The sequence below is a fragment of the Scyliorhinus torazame genome, chromosome 8 (assembly GCF_047496885.1).
Source record: "Scyliorhinus torazame isolate Kashiwa2021f chromosome 8, sScyTor2.1, whole genome shotgun sequence".
Taxonomy (NCBI): Eukaryota; Metazoa; Chordata; class Chondrichthyes; order Carcharhiniformes; family Scyliorhinidae; genus Scyliorhinus; species Scyliorhinus torazame.
Genome location: NC_092714.1, coordinates 260,491,304 through 260,512,576, shown reverse-complemented (window position 1 = coordinate 260,512,576; position 21,273 = coordinate 260,491,304). Strand labels below are relative to the sequence as shown.

General features: G+C 52.1%; 1 protein-coding gene across 2 annotated transcripts in view; it reads right to left on the bottom strand.

Annotated features, from left to right (window-relative positions):
- LOC140428576 (N-terminal EF-hand calcium-binding protein 1-like) overlaps positions 1-21,273 on the bottom strand; it is a 219,793-nt gene that overhangs the window by 34,287 nt on the left and 164,233 nt on the right. For both annotated transcript variants that reach the window (XM_072515207.1, XM_072515208.1), the window contains exons 9-12: positions 17,322-17,401; positions 4,135-4,188; positions 1,996-2,108; positions 430-507 (exon numbers count right to left, since the gene is read on the bottom strand). In XM_072515207.1, coding sequence (XP_072371308.1) covers positions 430-507; positions 1,996-2,108; positions 4,135-4,188; positions 17,322-17,401 — 325 coding nt within the window. The remainder of the gene's footprint in view (positions 1-429; positions 508-1,995; positions 2,109-4,134; positions 4,189-17,321; positions 17,402-21,273) is intronic.

The following is a 21,273-nucleotide window of genomic DNA, read 5'->3' as shown; positions in this document are numbered from 1 at the left end:
GTGTTCCTCGGTATATGAGGGGTCCACATAGGTATGCTGTCTGCGTCTAGGTGTCTGTCTGGTGTCTGGATCTGGTGTCTGATGTTTGAGTCCATGTGTATTTCTGGTGTCTGGGACCATCTGTCTGGGCCCATGTGTATGGCAATAGTGTCTGGGACCAAATGTAGGCCTAGTATTTGTGTCCTATAGTGTAGATGGGCTTTAGAGTGGTTTCACAGGTCGGCGCAACATCGAGGGCCCAAGGGCCTGTACTGCGCTGTAATGTCCTATGTTCTATTATGTGTGGGGATTTTTGGCACCCTTTTAATTTTTGGTTGTTATTTGGCTTGTGGAAGCAGACAGCTGGCCGTTCTATCTGCCCCAGCATAAAACCTGACCTGCTTTAGGACAACTCTGAACTGTAACAGTCATAACCAAACATGATCTTACCTCCTCCATGAAGTCCTGTCCTGCCAGAACTCATACACTATGAAGCAGGTCTCATTTCCCAGCTTCTGAACCGAGATGCTGCATAGGAAAGAATACATCAAATATCAAACCAGCACAGGATACACACATTTCATCTTCATATAAACCACCCAGAGATTCCCCAATGATCGCTTCAGCTGAAATTCAGCTACTACGTTTGCTGAGCTCAGTTTGGGGTAACAATTGTAGGCTTTATAGAGAACGTACAGCATAGAAACAGACCATTCGGCCCAAATGGTTTGTGCTGTATTCCACATGAGCATTTGCCCACGCTGCTTCATCTAACTCTATCAGCATGACCTTCAATTCCTTTATCCCACATGGTACATAGATAGCTTCCTCTTAAACACAGGGAGGTTCTGTGGTGGAATGCATAGCGTTCCCTGCCCCTGAGCTCGAAGCTCCAGGTTTGAGTCACACCTGGGATTTCACGGCCAAGAAGGCTGCATTCATACCAAGTGATTTTCCCTCCAGTGCAGGAGGAGGCTATTGGGCCCATCGAGTCTGCACTGGCCCTCTGAAAGAGCACCCTGCCCAGGCCCACTGCCTCATCCTCTCCCTGTAACCCCACCAAACCTGCACATCTTTGGACACCAGGGGGCAATTTTAACATGGCCAATCCACCTAAGCTGCACACCTTTAAACTGTGGTAGGAAACTGGAGCACCCGGAGAAAACCCATGCAGACACGGGAAGAACATGCAAACTCCCCAGGGTCACTGTCCGTGGAGTTTGCACATTCTCCCCGTGTCTGCGTGGGTTTCGCCCCCGCAACCCAAAGATGTGCAGGGTAGGTGGATTGGCCACGGTAAATTGCCCGTTAATTGGAAAAAATGAATTGGGTACACTAAATTTATTTTTAAAAAAGAACATGCAAACTACACACAGACACCCAAGGCCGGAATCAAACCCGGGTCCCTGGCCCTGTGAGGCAGCAGTAATCACCACTATGACGCCTTGCCGGCAAGTATGTGGACATTAAGGGGAGAACAGGATTGCGATGAATGCAGGTTCTCACTGGCTACCTGAGGACATTATCAGTGAGCAACTAGCATCCCTGTTTCTGCAGAAAAAAGACCAACAAATATTCAAATAAAGGACCACACAAAATGAAGTTGACGTACTCCATTGATATTATGAATGGATGATGTTGGGGCAGCACGGTGGCGCAGTGGTTAGCACTGGGACTGCAGCGCTGAGGATTCGGGTTCGAATGCCTGCCCTGGGTCACTGTCCGTGTGGAGTTTGCACATTCTCCCTGTGTCTGCGTGCGTTTCGCCCCCACAACCCAAAGATGTGCAGGTTCAGTGGATTGGCCATGCTAAATTGCCCCTTAATTGGATAAAAAAATAATTGGGTACTCTAAATTTTTTTTTAAAGAATGAATGGATGATATTTCTCCAGAATGTCAAATCCAGATTTGCGGAATCTTGGGTATTTTCTTGTTGTCTGTCATAGTGTGATCATGCTCCGTTTAACATTGACTCTGGGTGATGAGAATCCAGGACAGATGCAGCATCCAACTTACTGCAGGCTGCCACTCTGACTGGTTGCCGACTCCACATATTGTTTCAAAGCTTGGCGGAACTCCTCCACTTCCTCCTCCAGTACTGACATCTGCCGCTGCACTACCAGGATGTGCTGTGTGGAGTAACAGGAAAGGGAAGTGTTGCATAATTTACAAGTCACAGAGCAATGTAGAGATGACACGCGTGTCTCGGTGTGCACAGCTTTATTTGTAAGAGTTTTAAGATACCTCTGCAAACACAAATTGTCTGTGCCATGCTTACCCCAGCGCCAGCTTGAGTCATTTCAATGGCGCCAGTTTACTTTGCTCTGAGTCCACACCCAGGCCTAACCAATCAAGCACAGTAAACATGGATCAGTTACCAGATTCACGTAATTCAAGCAATTGAACACGACAGGAAGGCCTTCAATTCCCCAGCAAAACGTTACGGTGCCATAAAAGCTACTCTGTAGGAACCAGCTCAGTTGAACACTTTTGGTGGGATGAGAGGCTGGGGTTAAGATGCCAATGTTTACGGACCTCTGGGGTGTATCTTGCAAGTTCCTTGCTAGTGGGTTGCTGGAGTACTGTGAAAAGAGGGAAATCAGGAGAGGAAGTTGAGTTCCCCCATCATGGTCTGAAAGTTTATTTCCCTGGAGCGCACTTCCGATTTCCTTCTGAAATTAATGATCATCTCCATTTCCACCATCCTCTTAGGCAGCGAGTTCTAGGTCATAACCACTTGCTGTGTAAAAACGTTCTTCCTCACATCTCCTTGCATCTCTTATGCCAAACCTTAAATCTGGGTCCCCTAGGCCTTGTATCATCAGCTCACGCAGACGGATTTCACTCCTCCACTCCTCCACCTTATTTAAACCTATCATAATCTTGATCACCTCTTGTTCACCGTGGGGCAGCACGGTAGCATTGTGGATAGCACAATTGCTTCACAGCTCCAGGGTCCCAGGTTCGATTCCGGCTTGGGTCACTGTCTGTGAGGAGTCTGCACATCCTCCTCGTGTGTGCGTGGGTTTCCTCCGGGTGCTCCGGTTTCCTCCCACAGTCCAAAGATGTGCGGGTTAGGTGGATTGGCCATGATAAATTGCCCTTAGTGTCCAAAATTGCCCTTAGTGTTGGGTGGGGTTACTGGGTCACAGGGATAGGGTGGAGGTGTTGACCTTGGGTAGGGTGCTCTTTCCAAGAGCTGGTGCAGACTCGATGGGCCGAATGGCCTCCTTCTGCACTGTAAATTCTATGATCTATGATTATCAAATCTCTGCCAATTCCCTTTACTCTGAGGAGAGTTTTAAAAAAACACAGCTTCTTCAATCTAATCTGGTAACTAGATTCCCTCAAACTTGGGACCATTCCTGGGTGGTAACTTGGCCAATGTTTGGCAAGCAATTGGGACAAGGGATATCTATTTCGGAATCATGTTAATGGCCCTGTACGGGTGTCTGCTGTGGATATCATTTCAGCCTTCAATTAGAGTCATGGACTCATAAAGCACAGAAAAGGCCCTGTGGCCCAATGCGTCTGTGCCAGTCAAAAACAACCACCTAAGTATTCTAATCCCATTTTCCAGCACTTGGCCCATAGCCGTGTCTGCCCTGGGATCGCGAGTGCACATCTGAATACTTCGTAAATGTTACGAGGGTCTCTGCCTCCACCACCCTTTCAGGCAGCGAGTTCCAAACTCCCACCCCCCCCTGGGTGAAAAGGTTTTTCCTCACATCCCCTCTAAACCTCCCGCCCCTTACCTTAACTCTCTGCCCCCTGGTCATTGACCCCTCCACCAAAGGGAAAGGTTTCTTCCTGTCTACTCTATCTATGCCCCTCATTATTTTATACATCTCAATCATGTCCCCCCTCAGTCTCCTCTGCTCCAAGGAAAACAACCCCAGCCTATCCACTCTTTCTTCATAACAAACCTAATTGTCACACCTGTCGCACACACGCTGTGTTTTGATGCTCAGCTCGCTCAAGTGCCTTTCTGTCACTCCACACGTGGCCCCCTCATACCTTCCGTAGGTTTGGCTCAGTTTAGGTCCAGGTTTGCTCTGCACCGACATGTTGATCTATCACCGCAGCTTGTAGTCAGACAGTTACCACTGGGTCTGTGAACCAATCTACCAGTAATCAGGCTTCCCTCAGACTTACAGATTTAGTTGCTTCCTCAATTACTTCTTCCTTTAGCGGCTCCAGTCTTGGGGTCTGCAATAAGCATAACAAAATGGTTGCTTGGTTAGTTACTGAGCTGCAATGCGCAATGGAATTTTGTGCTCAACTTGATGGGAGAGTGGAATATTTTCCATTTCCAGTGACCAACTTCAAATGGCAGCTGCCCAATTCAACCTATCAATGAATTCATCTCATCCTGTTAAACAGCCTATTTGTGGGCGGTACGGTAGCACAGTGGTTAGCACAAGTGCTTCACAACTCCAGGATCCCAGGTTCAATTCCCGCTTGGGTCATTGTCTGTGCGGAGTCTGCACGTTCTCCCCGTGTCTGCGTGGGTTTCCTCCGGGTGCTCCGGTTTCCTCCCACAGTCCAAAGATGTGCAGGTTAGGTAGATTGGCCTTGATAAATTGGCCCTTAGTGTTCAAAATTGCCCTTCGTGTTGGGTGGGGTTACTGGGTTATGGGGATAGGGTAGAGAAGTGGACCTTGGGTAGGGTGCTCTTTCCAAGAGCCGGTGAAGACTCGATGGGCCGAATGGCCTCCTTCTGCACTGTAAATTCTATGAAATCTATGAAAATTGTGTCACCATTGCCATAACTTCTTTTTTTAATGTATTTTATTTCAAATCTATTCAAAGATACAAAAACATACATAAATCAAACAACATCCTCCACACATCACACATCACAGTTTATGCAAGTTATCCCCCTTTTCACCCCCCCCCCCTCCCCCACCCCCGTGATGAACAGTTCCTCAAATATGGTCATGAACACTCCCCACGGTGTCTCAAAGTCCTCTGCTGATACCCTCAATTCGAATTTGATCGTTTCCAGCCAGAGAACGTCGTACAGGCCCCCCCCCAGCCAGGCCACCACCCCCAATGGCGTTGTCGACCGCCATTCCAACAAAATCCTTTGACGGGCAATCAGAGAGGCGAAGGCCACAACGTCGGCCTTCCTTCCCTCCATCTCCGGCAATTTCGATACCCCAAAAATCGCCATCATAGGGTCCGACCTGGCCTCTACCCCCACAACGTTTGCTAGCAATCCAAGCACCCCCTCTCAGTATCTCTCCAACTTCTCACAGCCCCAGAACATATGCGTGTGATTCGCTGGTCCCCACTTCTCACACTCGTCTGCCACCCCCGGACGAACTCACTCATCCTCGCCCGGGTCATATGCACCCTATGCACAACCTTAAGCTGAATCAAACTCATCCTCGCACACGGGGAGATCGAATTCGCCCTATGCAGTGCCTCACTCCGCACTCCCCATCCTATCTCCCCCCCAACTCCTCCTCCCAATTTTCTTTAATCCTCCCTGCTCTCCCAACCACCTGTATATATCCCCAATCCTTTTTTTAATTAAAAAATAAATAAATTTAGAGCACCCAATCCATTTTTTCAAATTAAGGGACAATGTAGCGTGGCCAATCCACCTGCCTTGCACATCTTTGGGTTGTGGGGGCGAAACTCACGGAAACATGGGGAGAATGTGCAAACTCCTCACAGACAGTGACCCAGAGCCGGGATCGAACCTGGGACCTCGGCGCCGTGAGACTGCAGTGCTAACCACTGTGCCACCGTGCTGCCCTATATCCCCAATCCTGCCCTCTCCTTCCACATCCAGGAGCAGTAACCATTCCAATAAGGTATACTCCAGCAGCTTGGGAAACCCTCTCCATTCCTTCCCTGCAAAGTCCCACACTTGCATATTCCCGAATTCGCTTCCCTTCGGAAGCTCTACCCTCTCCCGCAACTCTTCCAGACTTGCAAACCTCTCCAGGTATAAATCCCTCGTCCTCACCAGTCCCACCTCTCTCCACCTCCTATACATGCCATCCATCTCCCCTGGCTTGAGTCCGTGGTTCCCACACAGCGATGTTCACACCGACATCCCCTCTGCCCTAAAGTGGCTCCTCAACTGGTTCCACACCCTAATCATGGACTGTCCCACCCGGCTCTCCGTGTACCTCCTCGGTGCCTGCGGAAGCGCCACTGTCACCATGGCCCTCAGGCTGGACCCCCTAGAGGACTCCTCCACCATCCTTACCCACTCTAACCCCTCTCCTTCCACCACCACCTCATCTTCTCCACATTCGCCGCCCAATAGTAGTGCAACAGATTCGGTAATGCCAGCCCCCTTTCTGCCTCTGGAGCAGGGCCCTCTTCACCCTAGGTACCTTCCCCGTCCATATAAACTCCAAAATCGCTGCATCCACTCTCCGGAAAAAGGCCTTCGGAATGAAGATCGGGAGGGTCTGGGATACAAATAGGAACCTTGGCAGAACATTCATTTGTACCACCTGGACTCTCCCCGCCAGTGTCAGGTGTAACGTATCCCATCTCCTGAAGCCCTCACTAACCTCCTCCACCAACTTTGTTCGGTTCCATTTGTGTATCATCATCCACTCTCCCATCACCTGGACCCCCAAATACCTGAACCTATCGCTGGCAACCCTAAATGGCAACACCCCCAGATTGACTCCCGACCCGCTGCATTCACCGGAAACGCCTCACTCTTTCTGACATTCAGCTTATATAGTCTAAGAATGCCCCGAACCTCTCCAGCATGTCCACAATTCTCTCCCTACTCTCCAATAGGTCTGACACGAACAGCAGCGGGTCGCCTACGAACAGCGACACCCGGCGTTCCCTACTCCCCCTCACAATCCCCTGCTACTCTACTGACCCCCTAAGGGCCGTCGACAAGGGCTCTATCGCCAGCACGGAAGCAGCAGCGTCAGCGGAGACCCCTGCCTCATGCCCCTTTGCAACCCAAAGGTCCGTGAACTCACCTGGTTTGTCCGTACACTCGTCAGCGAGGGCACAAACAGCAGACGCACCCCCGCCACAAACTTCAGCCCAAAGCCAAACCTTCCCCAAATCTCAAACAGGTACCGCCACCCTACACGGTCGAAAGCCTTCTCCGCGTCCATGGAGACCATTACCTCCAGTACCCATCCCTTCGACGGGGTCAGGATCACATTTAGTAACTGCCCAATGTGACTGGAGAGCTGCCTGCCCTTTACGAAACCCGTTTGGTCCTCCTCAACTACCCTGGAACGCATCCTTCCATCCTCCCCACCACTAACGTAGCCAACACTTTCACACCTGTATTCAACAGTGATATGGGCTTGTATGACCCACAAGCCAATGGGTCCTTCCTTTTCTTCGGGATTAGCAGTGATCGACGCCTGGATCAGTGTCTCCGGTAGCTCCCCCTTCTTCAGTGCATCGCTAAACATTCCCAGTAAATATGGTGGCAATTCCATCGTGAACTCTTCATCGAACTCTGCCAGGTAACCGTCCGGCCCTGCGGCCTTCCCTGACTTCATCCCTTTTATGCTTTCCATCACCTCTATCAGCCCCTCCTCTCCACCTGGATTGGCCCGATATAGCTTCTCGTTGGTCTCCTCTGCGCTTTCAAGAAAGTACTCCCGGCCTTCAAAGGCCACTCACAGTTTCGCCGGGTACAGCACCCCAAACCGGATCTTTCCTGTGGACACAAGTCCAAACTCCGCCTAGAATTTCTGTCTCTCCTTCAACAGCGCCTCCTCAGGCGCTGCGGGGTACCTCCGGTCAACACTCAGAATGGCCTCCACCAATCCCAATCTCTCAGCCCGCTCCACTCTCTCTTTGTGCGCCCAGATTGAGATAAACTCCCCCCATCCCACCGCCTTCAGCGCCTCCCACAACTTGGAGCCAGAAAACTCCCCCGTCTTATTCTGTTCCACATAGCTCTGAATAGCCGCCCCTATCTTTTCGCAAACCTCCTTATCCGCCAATAACCCCACATCCAACCTCCCCTGCAGCGGTTGGGGACTCCCTTTGCCAGCTGCAAATCCACCCAATGTGACGCGTGGTTAGACTCCTCACTTTTAAAAAAATATAAATTTAGAGTACCCAATTATCTTTTGCAATTAAGGGGCAATTTAGCGTGGTTGAATTCACCTAGCCTGCACATCTTTGGGTTGTGGGGATGAAACCCACGCAGATACGGGGAGAATGTGCAAATCGCACACGGACAGTGACCCAGACCCGGGATCGAACCTGGGACCTCGGCGCCGTGAGACAGCAATGCTAACCATGCTGCCCTGTTAGACACCACACTTGGCAAATACTCCAATCCAACCACACCCGCCAACAGCGCCTTGTCGAGGACAAAGAAATCATTCAGGGATTACACCCGTTGGATGTGCGAGAAAAATGAAAATTCCTTCACCCTCGGCGTCTCAAACCGCCACAGGTCTGCCCCACCAGTGCGTTCCATAAACCCCTTTGCCATGGCCAACACCCTCAGGGTCCTGGGACATGACTGATCCAGCTTAGGGTCCAGCACCATATTAAAATATCCCACTCTTCTTCATAATCAGCCGGTGCGTGTCCAGGTCCAGAATCTTTGCCAACACCTGCCTGAAGTACTCCACGTCATCCCAATTTGGGACATACACATTCACCAGCACCACCCCCTGCAATTTCCCACTCACCATCACAAATCTACCCCCAGGACCTGTCGCTATATTTCCCACCTCAAACGCCACCGTCTCCTGGATCAACACTGCCACCTCTCTCGTCTTCATATCCAACTCCAAATGGAATATCTGCCCCACCCAGCACTTCCTCAACCTCGTCTGGTCCCCCACCTTCAAATGCGTCTCCCGACGAAACACCACGGGCGCGATTCTCTGCTCCGACGGCAGAGTGTCGACGCCGGCATCAAAACGGGAGTGTTTTACTCCGGCTTCGGCGCCCGTTCTGGGACCCCATTCTCCGGCCCACAGGGGGCTAGCACAGCGCGGGAGCGGCCCACGCCACTCCAACTGCCGATCCCGGCGTAAACCCAGCGCCGCGGGGTCTGCGTGTGCGCAGTGGTCTTCTCCCCCCCCCCCCCGGGGTCGGACCCCCCCTCCTGCCCCACAGGCCGCCTCCAGACCCTTCAAAGCCGAGGTCCCGCCGGCTCAGAGGATGTTAGAACGGCGCCGGTGGAACTCGCCTTTTTATTGACGGCCGCTCGGCCTATCCGGGCCGGAGAATTGGCTCGCCGGCCCATGCGAGTCGCCGCATACCCTGACCGGCGCCACGCCGACCACGCCGGCCCCAATGGCGCGGATTCAGCGGAGAATCGCGTCCTGGCATTGGTGCGGCGTGGTGCGATTCGCACGGCACACCGGCGATTCTCCGACCCGGCGGGGAGTTGGAGAATTCTGCCCCTCGTCTGCCTTCAAACCCTTTAAATGAGCGAAAACCTGAGACCTCTTAATCGGCCCATTCAACCCCTGAACATTCCAAGCAATCAACCGGGTCAGGGGGGCTCCCCGCCCAACCCCCTCCCCAATCAGCCATGGCTCCTCTTTACCCAGCTCTCCCAGGTCCACACCTCGCTCACTCTCTGGGCCTCCCCAAGATGTCCGCCACCATCCCCCCTTAACCAACTGTGCCACACCAACTCCAATCACGTCAACATCCACCTCTCCCCTAAACCTCCCCCCATTAACAAAGAAAAAAAAAACACAACGCACACCCCACACACTCCAGAGATTGTCCACGCACTGCACTCCCATTAACTCGGCTGCCTGCTAGCATGGTGGCCTCTACTCGTGGCTACCCCCCCTTCCCCATTATCATCTCTCGCCTGTAATTGCCCAAAACACTTACGCAATCCACACCCACACACAGTAAATATCGGCACCACCATCGCCCTCGCCTTCGGCCTCCTCCTCTACACTCTGTGCACACGATCCATCGCGGGAGGACGGTCAAAGACCCCCCTCCCCCACCAACATCTCGAACATATTCACCACATACCTTGTGGCCTGCGTCCCCTCAATCCCCTCAGGCACCCCACAAGCCGGAGATTCTGCTCCCTGGAGCGTTTCTCCGGGTCCTCCACCTTCTCCCTCAGCCGCTTCTGGCCGGCTGCCACGAGCACCATCTCCACCTCCAACGAGGCCAACCGGTCCTCATAATCCACCAACGCCTCCTCCATCCTCTGGAGCGCCAAGCCCTGGGCCTCCAGCCTTTGCTCCACTCTCTCAATAGCCGCCCTGATCGGCTCTGCCACCTTAGCCAGGCCCGCTTGCCCCTGCTGCTGGAACTTGGGTGTTCAGAAATTCCACCAGTTGCTCGGTAGACCACTGGGCCGGAGACGACGCCCAGAGCCCTCTGCCATCTTTACCTCTTACGCAGTTTCAAATGTCCTCCCGGCCGGACTGCTGCCCCTTACTCGTTACTCTCCTCGTTCGACAAGCCATAAATCGGCCCCACCGGAGGAGAATTCCTCTCTATCACATTTCATAAACTTTGCTCCAGCGAACACCCCCTATATCGGATGAAAAATGAACAAACAATTCCTCCTCGAGCGGGAGCCATCAAATATGCGACCACTCACTCCATGGCTCCCACTGGAAGTCATGGAATCATAGAATTTACAGTGCCGAAGGAGGCCATTCGGCCCGTCGAGCTTGCACCAGTCCTTGGAAAGAGCACCCTACCTCAGCCCACACTTCCACCGTAGCCCGTAACCCCACCTAATCTTTTGGGCACTAAGGGACAATTTAGCGTGGCCAATCCACCTAACCTGCACGTCTTTAGACTGTGGGAGGAAACTGGAGCACCTGGAGGAAACCCACGCAGACACGGGGGAACGTGCAAACTCCACACAGTCAACCGAGGCCGGAATTGGACCCGGGTCCCTGGAACTGTGAGGCAGCAGTGCTAGCCACTGTGCCAGTGAATACAATTCTTTTTTTTCTTTATAAATTTAGAGTACCCAATTATTTTTTTTTTCCAATTAAGGGGCAATTTAGCGTGGCCAATCCACCCTACCCTGCACATCTTTGGGTTGTGGGGGTGAGACCCACGCAGACACGGGGAGAATGTGCAAACTCCACACGGACAGTGACCAGGGCCGGGATTCGAACCCGGCTCCTCAGCGGCGCAGTCCCAGTGCTAACCACTGCGCCACCATGCCACCCCTGCGAATACAATCCTAACCGGTTCAATCGCTCCTCGTAGGTCAATCCCGCCATCCCAGGGATCAGTCTGGTAAACCTTGGCTGCACTCCATCTAGAACAAGAATGTCCTTCCTCAGAGAAGGAGACCAGAACTGCTCACAATATTCCAGGTGTGGCCTCACCAAGGCCCAGTATAATTGCAGCAACACATCCCTGCTCCTGTACTCGAAACCTCTCGCTATGGAGGCCAACGTACCAGTTGCCTTCTTTACTGCCTGCTACACCTGCGCGCTTTAAACCTGCAACTTAGGGTCAGAGGTCAACTGCTCAACCCCTTGTGAATCTGGTCAACATGACATGATGGCTGTTCTGTATCTCAGCCCTAAGTGTTTGTTTGCAAAAAAAAACTATCTCGGCCTTGAAAGCTTCAAGTGACTCAGCAACCATTAAGGGGTGAGTTATTTCCATTCACTTTTGTGCGAAGAATTGCTTCCTTATTTCGCTGCTACAGTCAGCCTAGCCAGAAGAATATGACCCTCTTGTTCTCAAATGCTCCCCCCGCCCACCCCCCCACCCCTTCTGCCGCAAGAGGAAATAAATCCTCTTCACCCAATCTTATCATTTAACCATCCCAATTAGGTCACCCCCTCAGTTACACGTCAGACCTCTTTGGAAAAGCAATACTGTGCAACGCAAGTCTTCGCAACAATGAATCACAGCGTTGTTTCCCGCACCAATATAATCAAAACAAAACAACATAAAATAAATGCACATTGTCCTTGGATACAAAGACGCGAAAAGTGGCCTTTAGCCAAACAACTTTACTCACTTGGTGCTTTCCCTGGGCGACGATATATATCCTTCTGTCTCCCAGTCTAGAATTTCTCTTAGAATCATAGGATAATATCATAGTGTGATAGAGCACACAGTGAAACCATTCAGCCCATCAGCTCTGTGCTGGCTCTTCTGAAGATCTATCCAGTGAGTCCCACTCCCCTGCTCTTCTCCCTTATCCAAGTGCAACCCTTTCTCCTTCAAGCATTTAATCATTAACGTGCACTTGTCTTAAAAACGTGGAATTTGGCCAACTGTTCAATCTAAGAAAAAAAAACAGGTAACAGGTGATTCTTTAGCTGCAAAGGCTGAGCCAATGAACCACTTGCACCTGCTCCCTGCTGTCATGTTCTGTAGACAGGCCGAAGTGAATGATCAACTGCAGAACGTGTAGTTTAAAATAATTTATTGTAGGGCAGCACGGTGGAGCAGTTGTTAGCACTGCTGCCTCACGGCGCCGAGGACCAGGGTTCGGATCCCGGCTCTGGGTCACTGTCCGTGTGGAGTTGGCACATTCTCCCCCTGTCTGCGTGGGTTTCGCCCCCACAACCCAAAGATGTGCAGGTTAGGTGGATTGGTCACATATCTTAGCCCCTTAATTGGAAAAAAAAATAATTGGGTACTCTAAATTTAAAAAGAAGAAAAAAACTCTTAGTGACGTACAGATTATGCAAAGAGATGCCACGTGAAAAATCCCACCACCACCTTCTCCCGCCTGGAGCAAGCAGGAACGCACAAAAAAACAGCCTCCTTTGTGTACTGCATGGTAAGATAACAAGGATAAACAAACTAACAAACAACTAACACTAAACAACTACTGCAAATACGTCTATCTCCCAGCACGATCAACTCCCAACTCCCAGATCACATGGTGACGTGATGGGTTTACAATGCCACCTAGCGGCCATGCATAACGTTATGTACAAACTTGCATTGTGCATATCATCACATCTGGGATCTTTCTAAGTCCCGATTTGATGCTTACGCCAGTATCGCGTACAACAAAACAGCACACTGCCTTGGATAATCTGGTATTAAAAGGTGACCATGAAACCGTTGTCGATTGTCGTAAAAAAACCATCAGGTTCGCTAATGTCCTTTAGGGAAGGAAATCTGTCGTCCTTACCGGGTCTGGCCTACATGTGACTCCAGACCCACAGCAATATGGTTGACTCTTAAAGGCCTTCAGGGATGGGCAATACATTTTTTATTTTTTTTAAATTTAGAGTACCCAATTCATTTTTTCCCAATTAAGGGGCACTTTAGCGTGGCCAATCCACCTACCCTGCACATCTTTGGGTTGTGGGGGCGAAACCCACGCAAACACGGGGAGAATGTGCAAACTCCGCACGGACAGTGACCCAGAGCCGGGATCGAACCTGAGACCTCTGCGCCGTGAAGCAGCAATGCTAACCACTGCGCCACCGTGCTGCCCCCCAAAAGTTTTTTGTTAATGTAGTGTATGTTGTCTGTTGTGAATTTTTTCACCGTAAGTTGATGGGCCGTTTGACAAAATATCAGCTCCTAAGGAAGCAAAGATAATTGTTCGTTCATTTCAGTTTTCTTGGACAGTCCAATATGTCCGCGCTTGTCTGTGCCTTCTGCTGTGAAAGTTTTGTTTGTCGGGGGCGGAGCCGTGGCTGTCTTAGCACGGCTGTCTCACGGCTCCGAGGACCCGGGTTCGAACCCGGCCCCGGGGCACTGTGAAGAGTTTGCAGATTCTCCCCGTGTCTGCGTGGGTTTCACCCCCACAACCCAAAGATGTGCAGGGTAGGTGGACTGGCCACACACTAAATTGCCCCTTAATTGGAAACATTTAAAAAAAAAGAAAATGTTGTTTGCCGCACATCAAGTGTTCAACGACAGTTTAAAACGGAGCACGAGAAAACCTTTCCTGGCAAAGCGGAATTGTAAACATCGAGACTGGGGGGTGCACTCAAAACTGCCGAGAGAGGTCACGGGGCTTCTATTCGGATCTGCTGGACCTCCCTGTCAGTGACATTTAACTGTTTGAAGAGACGCTTTCGGCATTTGGATCCCCATACCTGAGTGAACAGGTAGCTTCACACATAAGCCCGTCCTCTGACCTTATCGGAGCTGGTTAACATCCAATCACTCAGAAGCCTGCATACAGCTGAAAGTATCCACAGATGGACATTCACAAACTCAGCCAGGAGAAGCAAAGGCCAGAATCACACCAAACTGGTAAGTTCTGCCTTTTAACTTACTTTTGTATGAAGCCCGTTTTTAAAAAGATTTTCCAATTAAGGGGCAATTTAGCGTGTTCAAAACACCTAGCCTGTACATCTTTAGGTTGTGGGGGCGAAACCCATGCAAACACTGGGAGAACGTGCAAACTCCACACGGACAGTGACCCAGAGCTGGGATCGAACCTGGGACATCGGTGCTGTGAGGCAGCAGTGCTAAACACCATGCTGCCCGAATGAAGCTTCTAAAGCATTTTAAAAACATTCTCAATTTACATACAACAAAGGCTTTTGTTCATTCATTCAGGGGCTGTGACCGTCGCTGGCTGGACCAACATTTATTGCCCGTCCCTAAGTGCCCTTGAACTGAGTGACTTGCTCGCCCATTTCATAGAATTTACAGTGCAAAAGGAGGCCATTCGGCCCATCGAATCTGCACCGGCCCTTGGAAAGAGCACCCTACCTAAGCCCACACCTCCACCCTATCCCCATAACCCCACCTAAGCTTTTTGGACGCTAAGGGCAATTTATCATGGCCAATGCACCTAACCTGCACATCTTTGGACTGTGGGAGGAAATCGGAGCACCCGGAGGAAACCCACGCATACACGGGGAGGATGTGCAGACTCCGCACAGACAGTGACCCAAGCCGGGAATCGAACCTAGGACCCTGGAGCTGTGATGCAACTGTGCTAACCACTGTGCTACCGTGCCGCCCACAGAGGACAGTTAAGAGTCAACCACATAGGCAGTCATTGACGCGGAAAAGGCCTTTGACCGAGTAGAGTGGGAGTACCTCTGGGAGGTGTTGCGTAGGTTTGGGTTCGGGGGAGGGTTTATTAGCTGGGTTAAGCTCCTCTACAGCGCCCCGGTGGCAAGTGTGGTGACGAACCAGCGGAGGTCGGAGTACTTTCGGCTGTACCGAGGGACGAGGCAGGGGTGCCCTCTGTCCCCCCTGTTGTTTGCATTGGCGATCGAACCCTTGGCCATATCATTGAGGGAGTCTGATAAATGGAGGGGGGTGGTCCGCGGGGGAGAAGAGCATCGGGTGTCGCTATACGCGGACGACCTGCTGCTGTACGTGGCAGACCCATGGAGGGGATGGTGGAGGTCATGCAGACTTTGAGGGAGTTTGGGGAGTTCTCGGGCTATAAGCTCAATGTAGGGAAGAGCGAGCTTTTTATACTACAGGCAGGGGACCAAGAAAGAGGGATAGGGGACCTACCGCTGAGGAGGGCGGGGGGGAGTTTTCGGTATCTAGGGATCCAGATAGCCAGGAGCTGGGGGGCCCTACACAAATTGAATCTGATGAGGTTGGTGGACGAAATGGAGGTGGACTTCAAAAGATGGGACATGTTGCCGCTCTCGTTGGCGGGTAGAGTGCAGTCGGTAAAAATGGTGGTCCTTCCGAGGTTTTTGTTTGTGTTCCAGTGCCTCCCCATCGTGATTACCAAGGGCTTTTTCAATAGAGTAGGTAGGAGTATTATGGGGTTTGTGTGGGCGAACAAAACCCCAAGGGTAAGGAGAGGGTTCCTGGCGCGCAGTAGGGACCGAGGAGGGCTGGCGCTGCCAAACCTGGGGAGCTACTACAGGGCAGCAAACATGGCGATGATCCGTAAGTGGGCTATGGAGGGTGAGGGGGCGGCATGGAAGAGGATGGAGATGGCGTCCTGCAAAGGAACGAGCTTGGGGGCGCTGGTGACGGCACCGCTGCCGCTCTCGCCATCAAAGTACACCACGAGCCCGGTGGTGGCGGCAACGTTAAGGATCTGGGGCCAGTGGAGACGCCATAGGGGTGCAGTGGGAGCCTCGGTGTGGTCCCCGATCAGGGGTAACCACCGGTTTGTCCTGGGGAAGATGGACGGGGGGTTCCAGGGCTGGCACCGGGCGGGGATTAGAAGAATGGGGGATCTGTTCATCGACGGGACATTTGCAAGCCTAGGGGCACTGGAGGAGAAGTTTGAGCTACCCCCGGGAAATGCATTCAGATATATGCAGGTGAGGGCTTTTGTGAGGCGTCAGGTCATGGAATTCCCGCTGCTCCCGACACAGGAAATTCAAGACAAGGTGATCTAGAGTGTATGGGTCGGGGAGGGCAAGGTTTCGGCAATACACCAAGAGATGAAAGAAGAGGGGGAAGCGCTAGCAGAAGAGTTGAAGGGTAAATGGGAGGAGGAGCTGGGGAAGGAGATCGAGGAAGGTCTGTGGGCTGATGCTCTAGGTAGGGTTAATTCCTCCTCCTCGTGTGCCAGGCTCAGCCTGATACAATTTAAGGTAGTTCACAGAGCGTACTTGACGGGGGCGAGGTTGAGTAGGTTCTTTGGGGTAGAGGACAGATGTGGAAGGTGTTCAGGGAGCCCGGCGAACCATGTCCATATGTTTTGGTCATGCCCGGCACTGGAGGGGTTCTGGAGAGGAGTGGCGGGAGCAATATCTCAGGTGGTGAAAGTCCGGGTCAAGCCAAGCTGGGGGCTAGCACTATTTGGAGTAGTGGACGAGCCGGGACTGCAGGAGGCGAAAGAGGCCGGCATTCTGGCCTTTGCGTTCCTGGTAGCCCGGCGAAGGATCTTGCTAATGTGGAAGGAGGCGAAGCCCCCCCAGCGTGGAGGCCTGGACAAGCAACATGGCTGGGTTCATAAAGTTGGAGGGGGTTAAGTTTGCCTTAGAGGGTCTGCGCAGGGGTTCTACAGGCGGTGGCAACCGTTCCTAGACTACCTTGCGGAGCTTTAGTGGAAGGTCGGTCAGCAGCAGCAGCAACCCTGGGGGGGGGGGGGGGGGGGGGGGGGGGGGTAAGGGCGGCAGATTTACTTCCCTAAAGGGCATTAGAGAACCAGATGGGATTTTGTGACCAGTGTTAGACTTAGAATTCTAGTCTTTTTTTGATTGAATTCACAGCATTACCCTGAATCGCTGGATTATTAGTCCAGTCACAATACTGCGACGCCATTGCCTCCCCAGAGGCGCTGTGAACATTAAAATGCATTACTGGCACGCAAAAACTTAAATCATAGCGAGTAAATTAAGATTTAGCACGTCATTTCTGGAAGGTTGCCGACCGCTGGTTTAACATCTTATGAGAAAGCTGTCCCTCTGAATGTGCGGCACTCCCTCAGTACTGCACTGCGAGTGTCCACACAGGGTTTGAAACCACTGCAAATAATAGCATTGTACCTTGCACTCCAACCTGTCAATCAGCTGCTGCAATCTGTTAACCTGAGTCACCCATTGGCCCTCCGGCTCCACGCAGACACCTAGAATGAGGAAAATAATCTTTCAAAAGGCAATTCCGGTTACTGCCACATCGTCAAAGCGGCTTCGTCTGGGTCCGATCTGAGTAAAGTCCGTGTAAAACGATAATGCTGCTTTCCTCTAAACCAGCCAACTACAATCACCAGGTTGTCTCCTTCTTCTTCCCAGCCTTCCGGAAGCCCTGTGGGATTTTATAAATGTTCACATTTTCTTTATTTAGTATTAGCTTTGAATCGTGTTTAATACATTGGAGGTGGTAATGGGGTGGATTTGGTTGTTGTCAGTATACATGTGGAACCTGATACGCTTTTGCACGATGCCATCAAGGGGCAGTTTGTAAACAAGAGGTAGGATGGGACCAAAAATAGATCCTTGGGCGATCCTTTTCATTTCCTTTTCATTTCATTTCATTTTCATTTCATCCCCGAGGTAGTGGTGCAGGAGTGGGAGGAGGAGCCAGAAGCGGGAGGAGGAGGAGCCAGATTGCCGGTGAATGGCTGCGACGGGATAGATGAGAATGGAACCATGTGAAGGGAGTTGGACATCACAGGAGAAACATTGGATGACAATGATAGAGTCAACCTGGTCAAAGGTGACAAAGTGCAAAGATGTGCAGGTTAGGTGGATTGGCCATGCTGAACTTGCCCCTTAGTGTCCAAAGATGTGCAGGTTAGGTGGATTTTGTGAGGGCCACGAAGAATCCAGCACGAGTTTGTAGAGTCAAAACAAGTTACGTTATTTACAATTACATATATACAGCTGCAGCAGTTGTACTTCACCCCTGCTTCCTACTCTAGCTGGTACCACACTGGCCAGCTCTATTTATGCAGGTGAATCTGCTAATGATTTCTCCGCCCTCCTCATTGAGGGAGCTCATACTCACGAAGAATTGTGGGATACCCAATAGTCCCCAGCCAATAGTGATCAGGTAGGTTATAACAGCGGGGTTGCAGGATTATGGGATAGGGTGGGAGTGTGGGTCAAGGTAGGGCCCTCTTTCAGAGGGCTGGTGCAGACTTGATGGGCCGAATGGTCTCCTTCTGCATTGTAGAGATTCTCGTTAAAACCTATCTGTTGAACCTAGCGTATGGCCACCTGTCCCAATATCTCATATTGGCCCTGTGTCAAGTTTTGTTTTTATTCATCTAGGGGTGTGTGCGTCCATCCGTAATTGCCCTTGAGAAGGTGGCGATGAGCTGCTGCCTTCTTGAACTGCTGCAGCCCATGGGGTGGAGAAAGACCCACAGAGCTCTTAAAAAGCGACTTCCAGGATTTTGCTCCAGTGAGCCCCAGGGCGTCAGGGTGTGTCCTTTATTAACAGGATGGCGTTCCACTCGCTGAACGTTCAGGTCAGGTGCGACCACCACCTCAGCATCATCCATGTGAGCACACACTATCCCGGAAAGCGCATGACAGCTACATCCTGCGGCACTCGGAGATCCCGGGGGTCTTTGAGGACCACCCCGTGGTCTTGTTGACTCGTGAGGGACAGGATATACCCGTGGCGGTCATGGCTGATGATGCCAGTGCGGAGGCCCCAGACCGAGGCGGGGTGCCATTACAATGAGGCCCACACTGCCACCTGCGCTGTCATTGAGCGGTGTCATTGAGGCAGCTAAAGATGCGGTTCCACTGCCTGAACAGCGGTGCCCTGCAGTACAACCCCCAAAGGGCATCCCGCCTGGTGGTGGTCTGCTGTGCCCTTCACAACCTGGCACAGCAGCGGGGCAACATGCTGGATGAGGAGAAGGAGGAACAGGTGGCATCGCCTGAGGAGGGGGATCAGGAGATGGTGGAGGTCAAGCCCGAGGAGGACCCAGAGGATGGAGGACAGGCGGCAAGGGTCCGACATGCCAGGAGGGACAGGGAGGCCGTCATAGCTGTCGTGTCGGGTGTTCCGATGCACAAATGATCCAACACGGCTGTAGATGGTACAACTCTGTTTTATTGTCTTAGCCAATGACAACTACTAACTAACTGCTGGTTTAGGTTCGTGCTTCACCAGCTAACCTGTGGACCCAGCCCTAGCACTATCTTGGTGAGGCACTCAGCACATGGTGTATGTCTGAGTGGCGTGCTGTGAGCTCTGTGCTCTGAGCTATCTCCTGGTAGAATGAGCGGGAACTGTGGTGTTCCCTGTTTTATAGTGCGTGTGCTCTCACTGGTGATTGGCTGCGATGTTGTGTGTGTGTTGGTTGGTCCAACTATCTGTCCATCAGTGTGTGTGTGATTGCACCATGATATGCTGATGTGGATATCATGACAATAGCCTCAAGATTCGCATGATAGGAGGCTTTGTGTCTATCAGCTTAATCCCCCCATCTCAAACCCCCCCTTCCCTGAACCCAGTTATCATCCCCCACCCCCCAAAATTTCTATGTGACATTGAGAGTCGCAATGGAAGGATGCTTTTCTGATTGGAGGGCTGTGACCAGCAGTGTTCCACAGGGATCAGTGCTGGGACCTTTGCTATTCGTAGTATATATAAATGATTTGGAGAAAAATGTAACTGGTCTGATTAGTAAGTTTGCGGACGACACAAAGGTTGGTGGAATTGCGGATAGCGATGAGGACTGTCGGAAGATACAGCAGGCTATAGATTGTTTGGAGACTTGGGCGGAGAGATGGGTACTGTAAAATAAAAACAAAATGTGGGTGGATTGCCATCTGGATCGCGCTCATCCACCCAGCGGGAACCACCCAGCGGGAATCACCCAGGAATTCTAGCCCGCAATAACCCTTTTGACTTGATTCTTCCGCCCCCTCCCCCCCGGCGCAAGATCGCCGCAGGCAGGATGCAGACCGTGTAAAAGTCCATTGACTTCGGGCGGGAATTCCGGTCGCCAGGTAGGCGCATCCGGAGAATCCCGGCCTTTGCCATTTTGGGCGGGATACTCCGATCGGCGATGGCGACATTGCGTTCGCCGATCGGCCGGAGAATCCCCGTTTTCGCCGGAATTGTGGGCGGCGCCGTTTTCGCGATGCCCCGCCCCCTCGGGGAGTACGCCGCTCACCGTATGGACGGCCTCAGGCCACCACCTCGGGGCCACCCCCCCCCCCCGATGCTCCGTCCTTGGTTCAATGTGCCGAGTCCCTGATGGCGTGGGACACGCGTGATCACACCGTTCGCGGACCTCGCCACAGTCGACAGGGGGAAGCCCTTTCGCTGGCAGGGGGGCTTCGGCGGGGGCTGGGGGGGGACTGGTGGGGTTGGTTCGTGGGTGGCGATGCTGGTCACAGGGGGGCAGCTTTTGGCACGCCATGTCCGCGCACAGCCGGCGCCATGTTGTACGGTGCGGCCGCCGCTGGCGAGCTGCATACACGGCCACGGACCCGGCCATTCTGCGGCCGTATCCGCAGGTAAAGCCCGGGCTTCACGCTGCGCGGCTGCTCGCCCCACCACCGGACAGAGGATCGGTGCGGGGGCGGCGCTGACTTTCTGGTCGTAAGACCGGACGGATCCTACAGACATGGCTGCAGGATCGGAGAATCCAGTTCTTTATGTCTACAGTTTTCTCATTCATTTGGAAGGGAGGTGTTTGATTAAGACCATTTGAGCGCCACTTGGGGATTCAATGCTGGATGAAGCTTTTTTTTTTCTTGGTGTAATATGTTTTCAAAGACACCAGGTGGCGGTACAGAGCTGCTGATGGTTTTTAAAAAATAAATTTAGTGTACCCAATTCATTTTTTCCATTTAAGCGGCAATTTAGTGTGGCCAATCCACCTCCCCTGCACATCATTGGGTTGTGGGGGCAAACACCACACGGACAGTGACCCAGAGCCGGGGTCTGGGACCTGGGACCTCGGTGCCATGAGGCAGCAGTGCTAACCACTGCGCCACCGATCGGCCACAATCAGATCAGCCATGATCT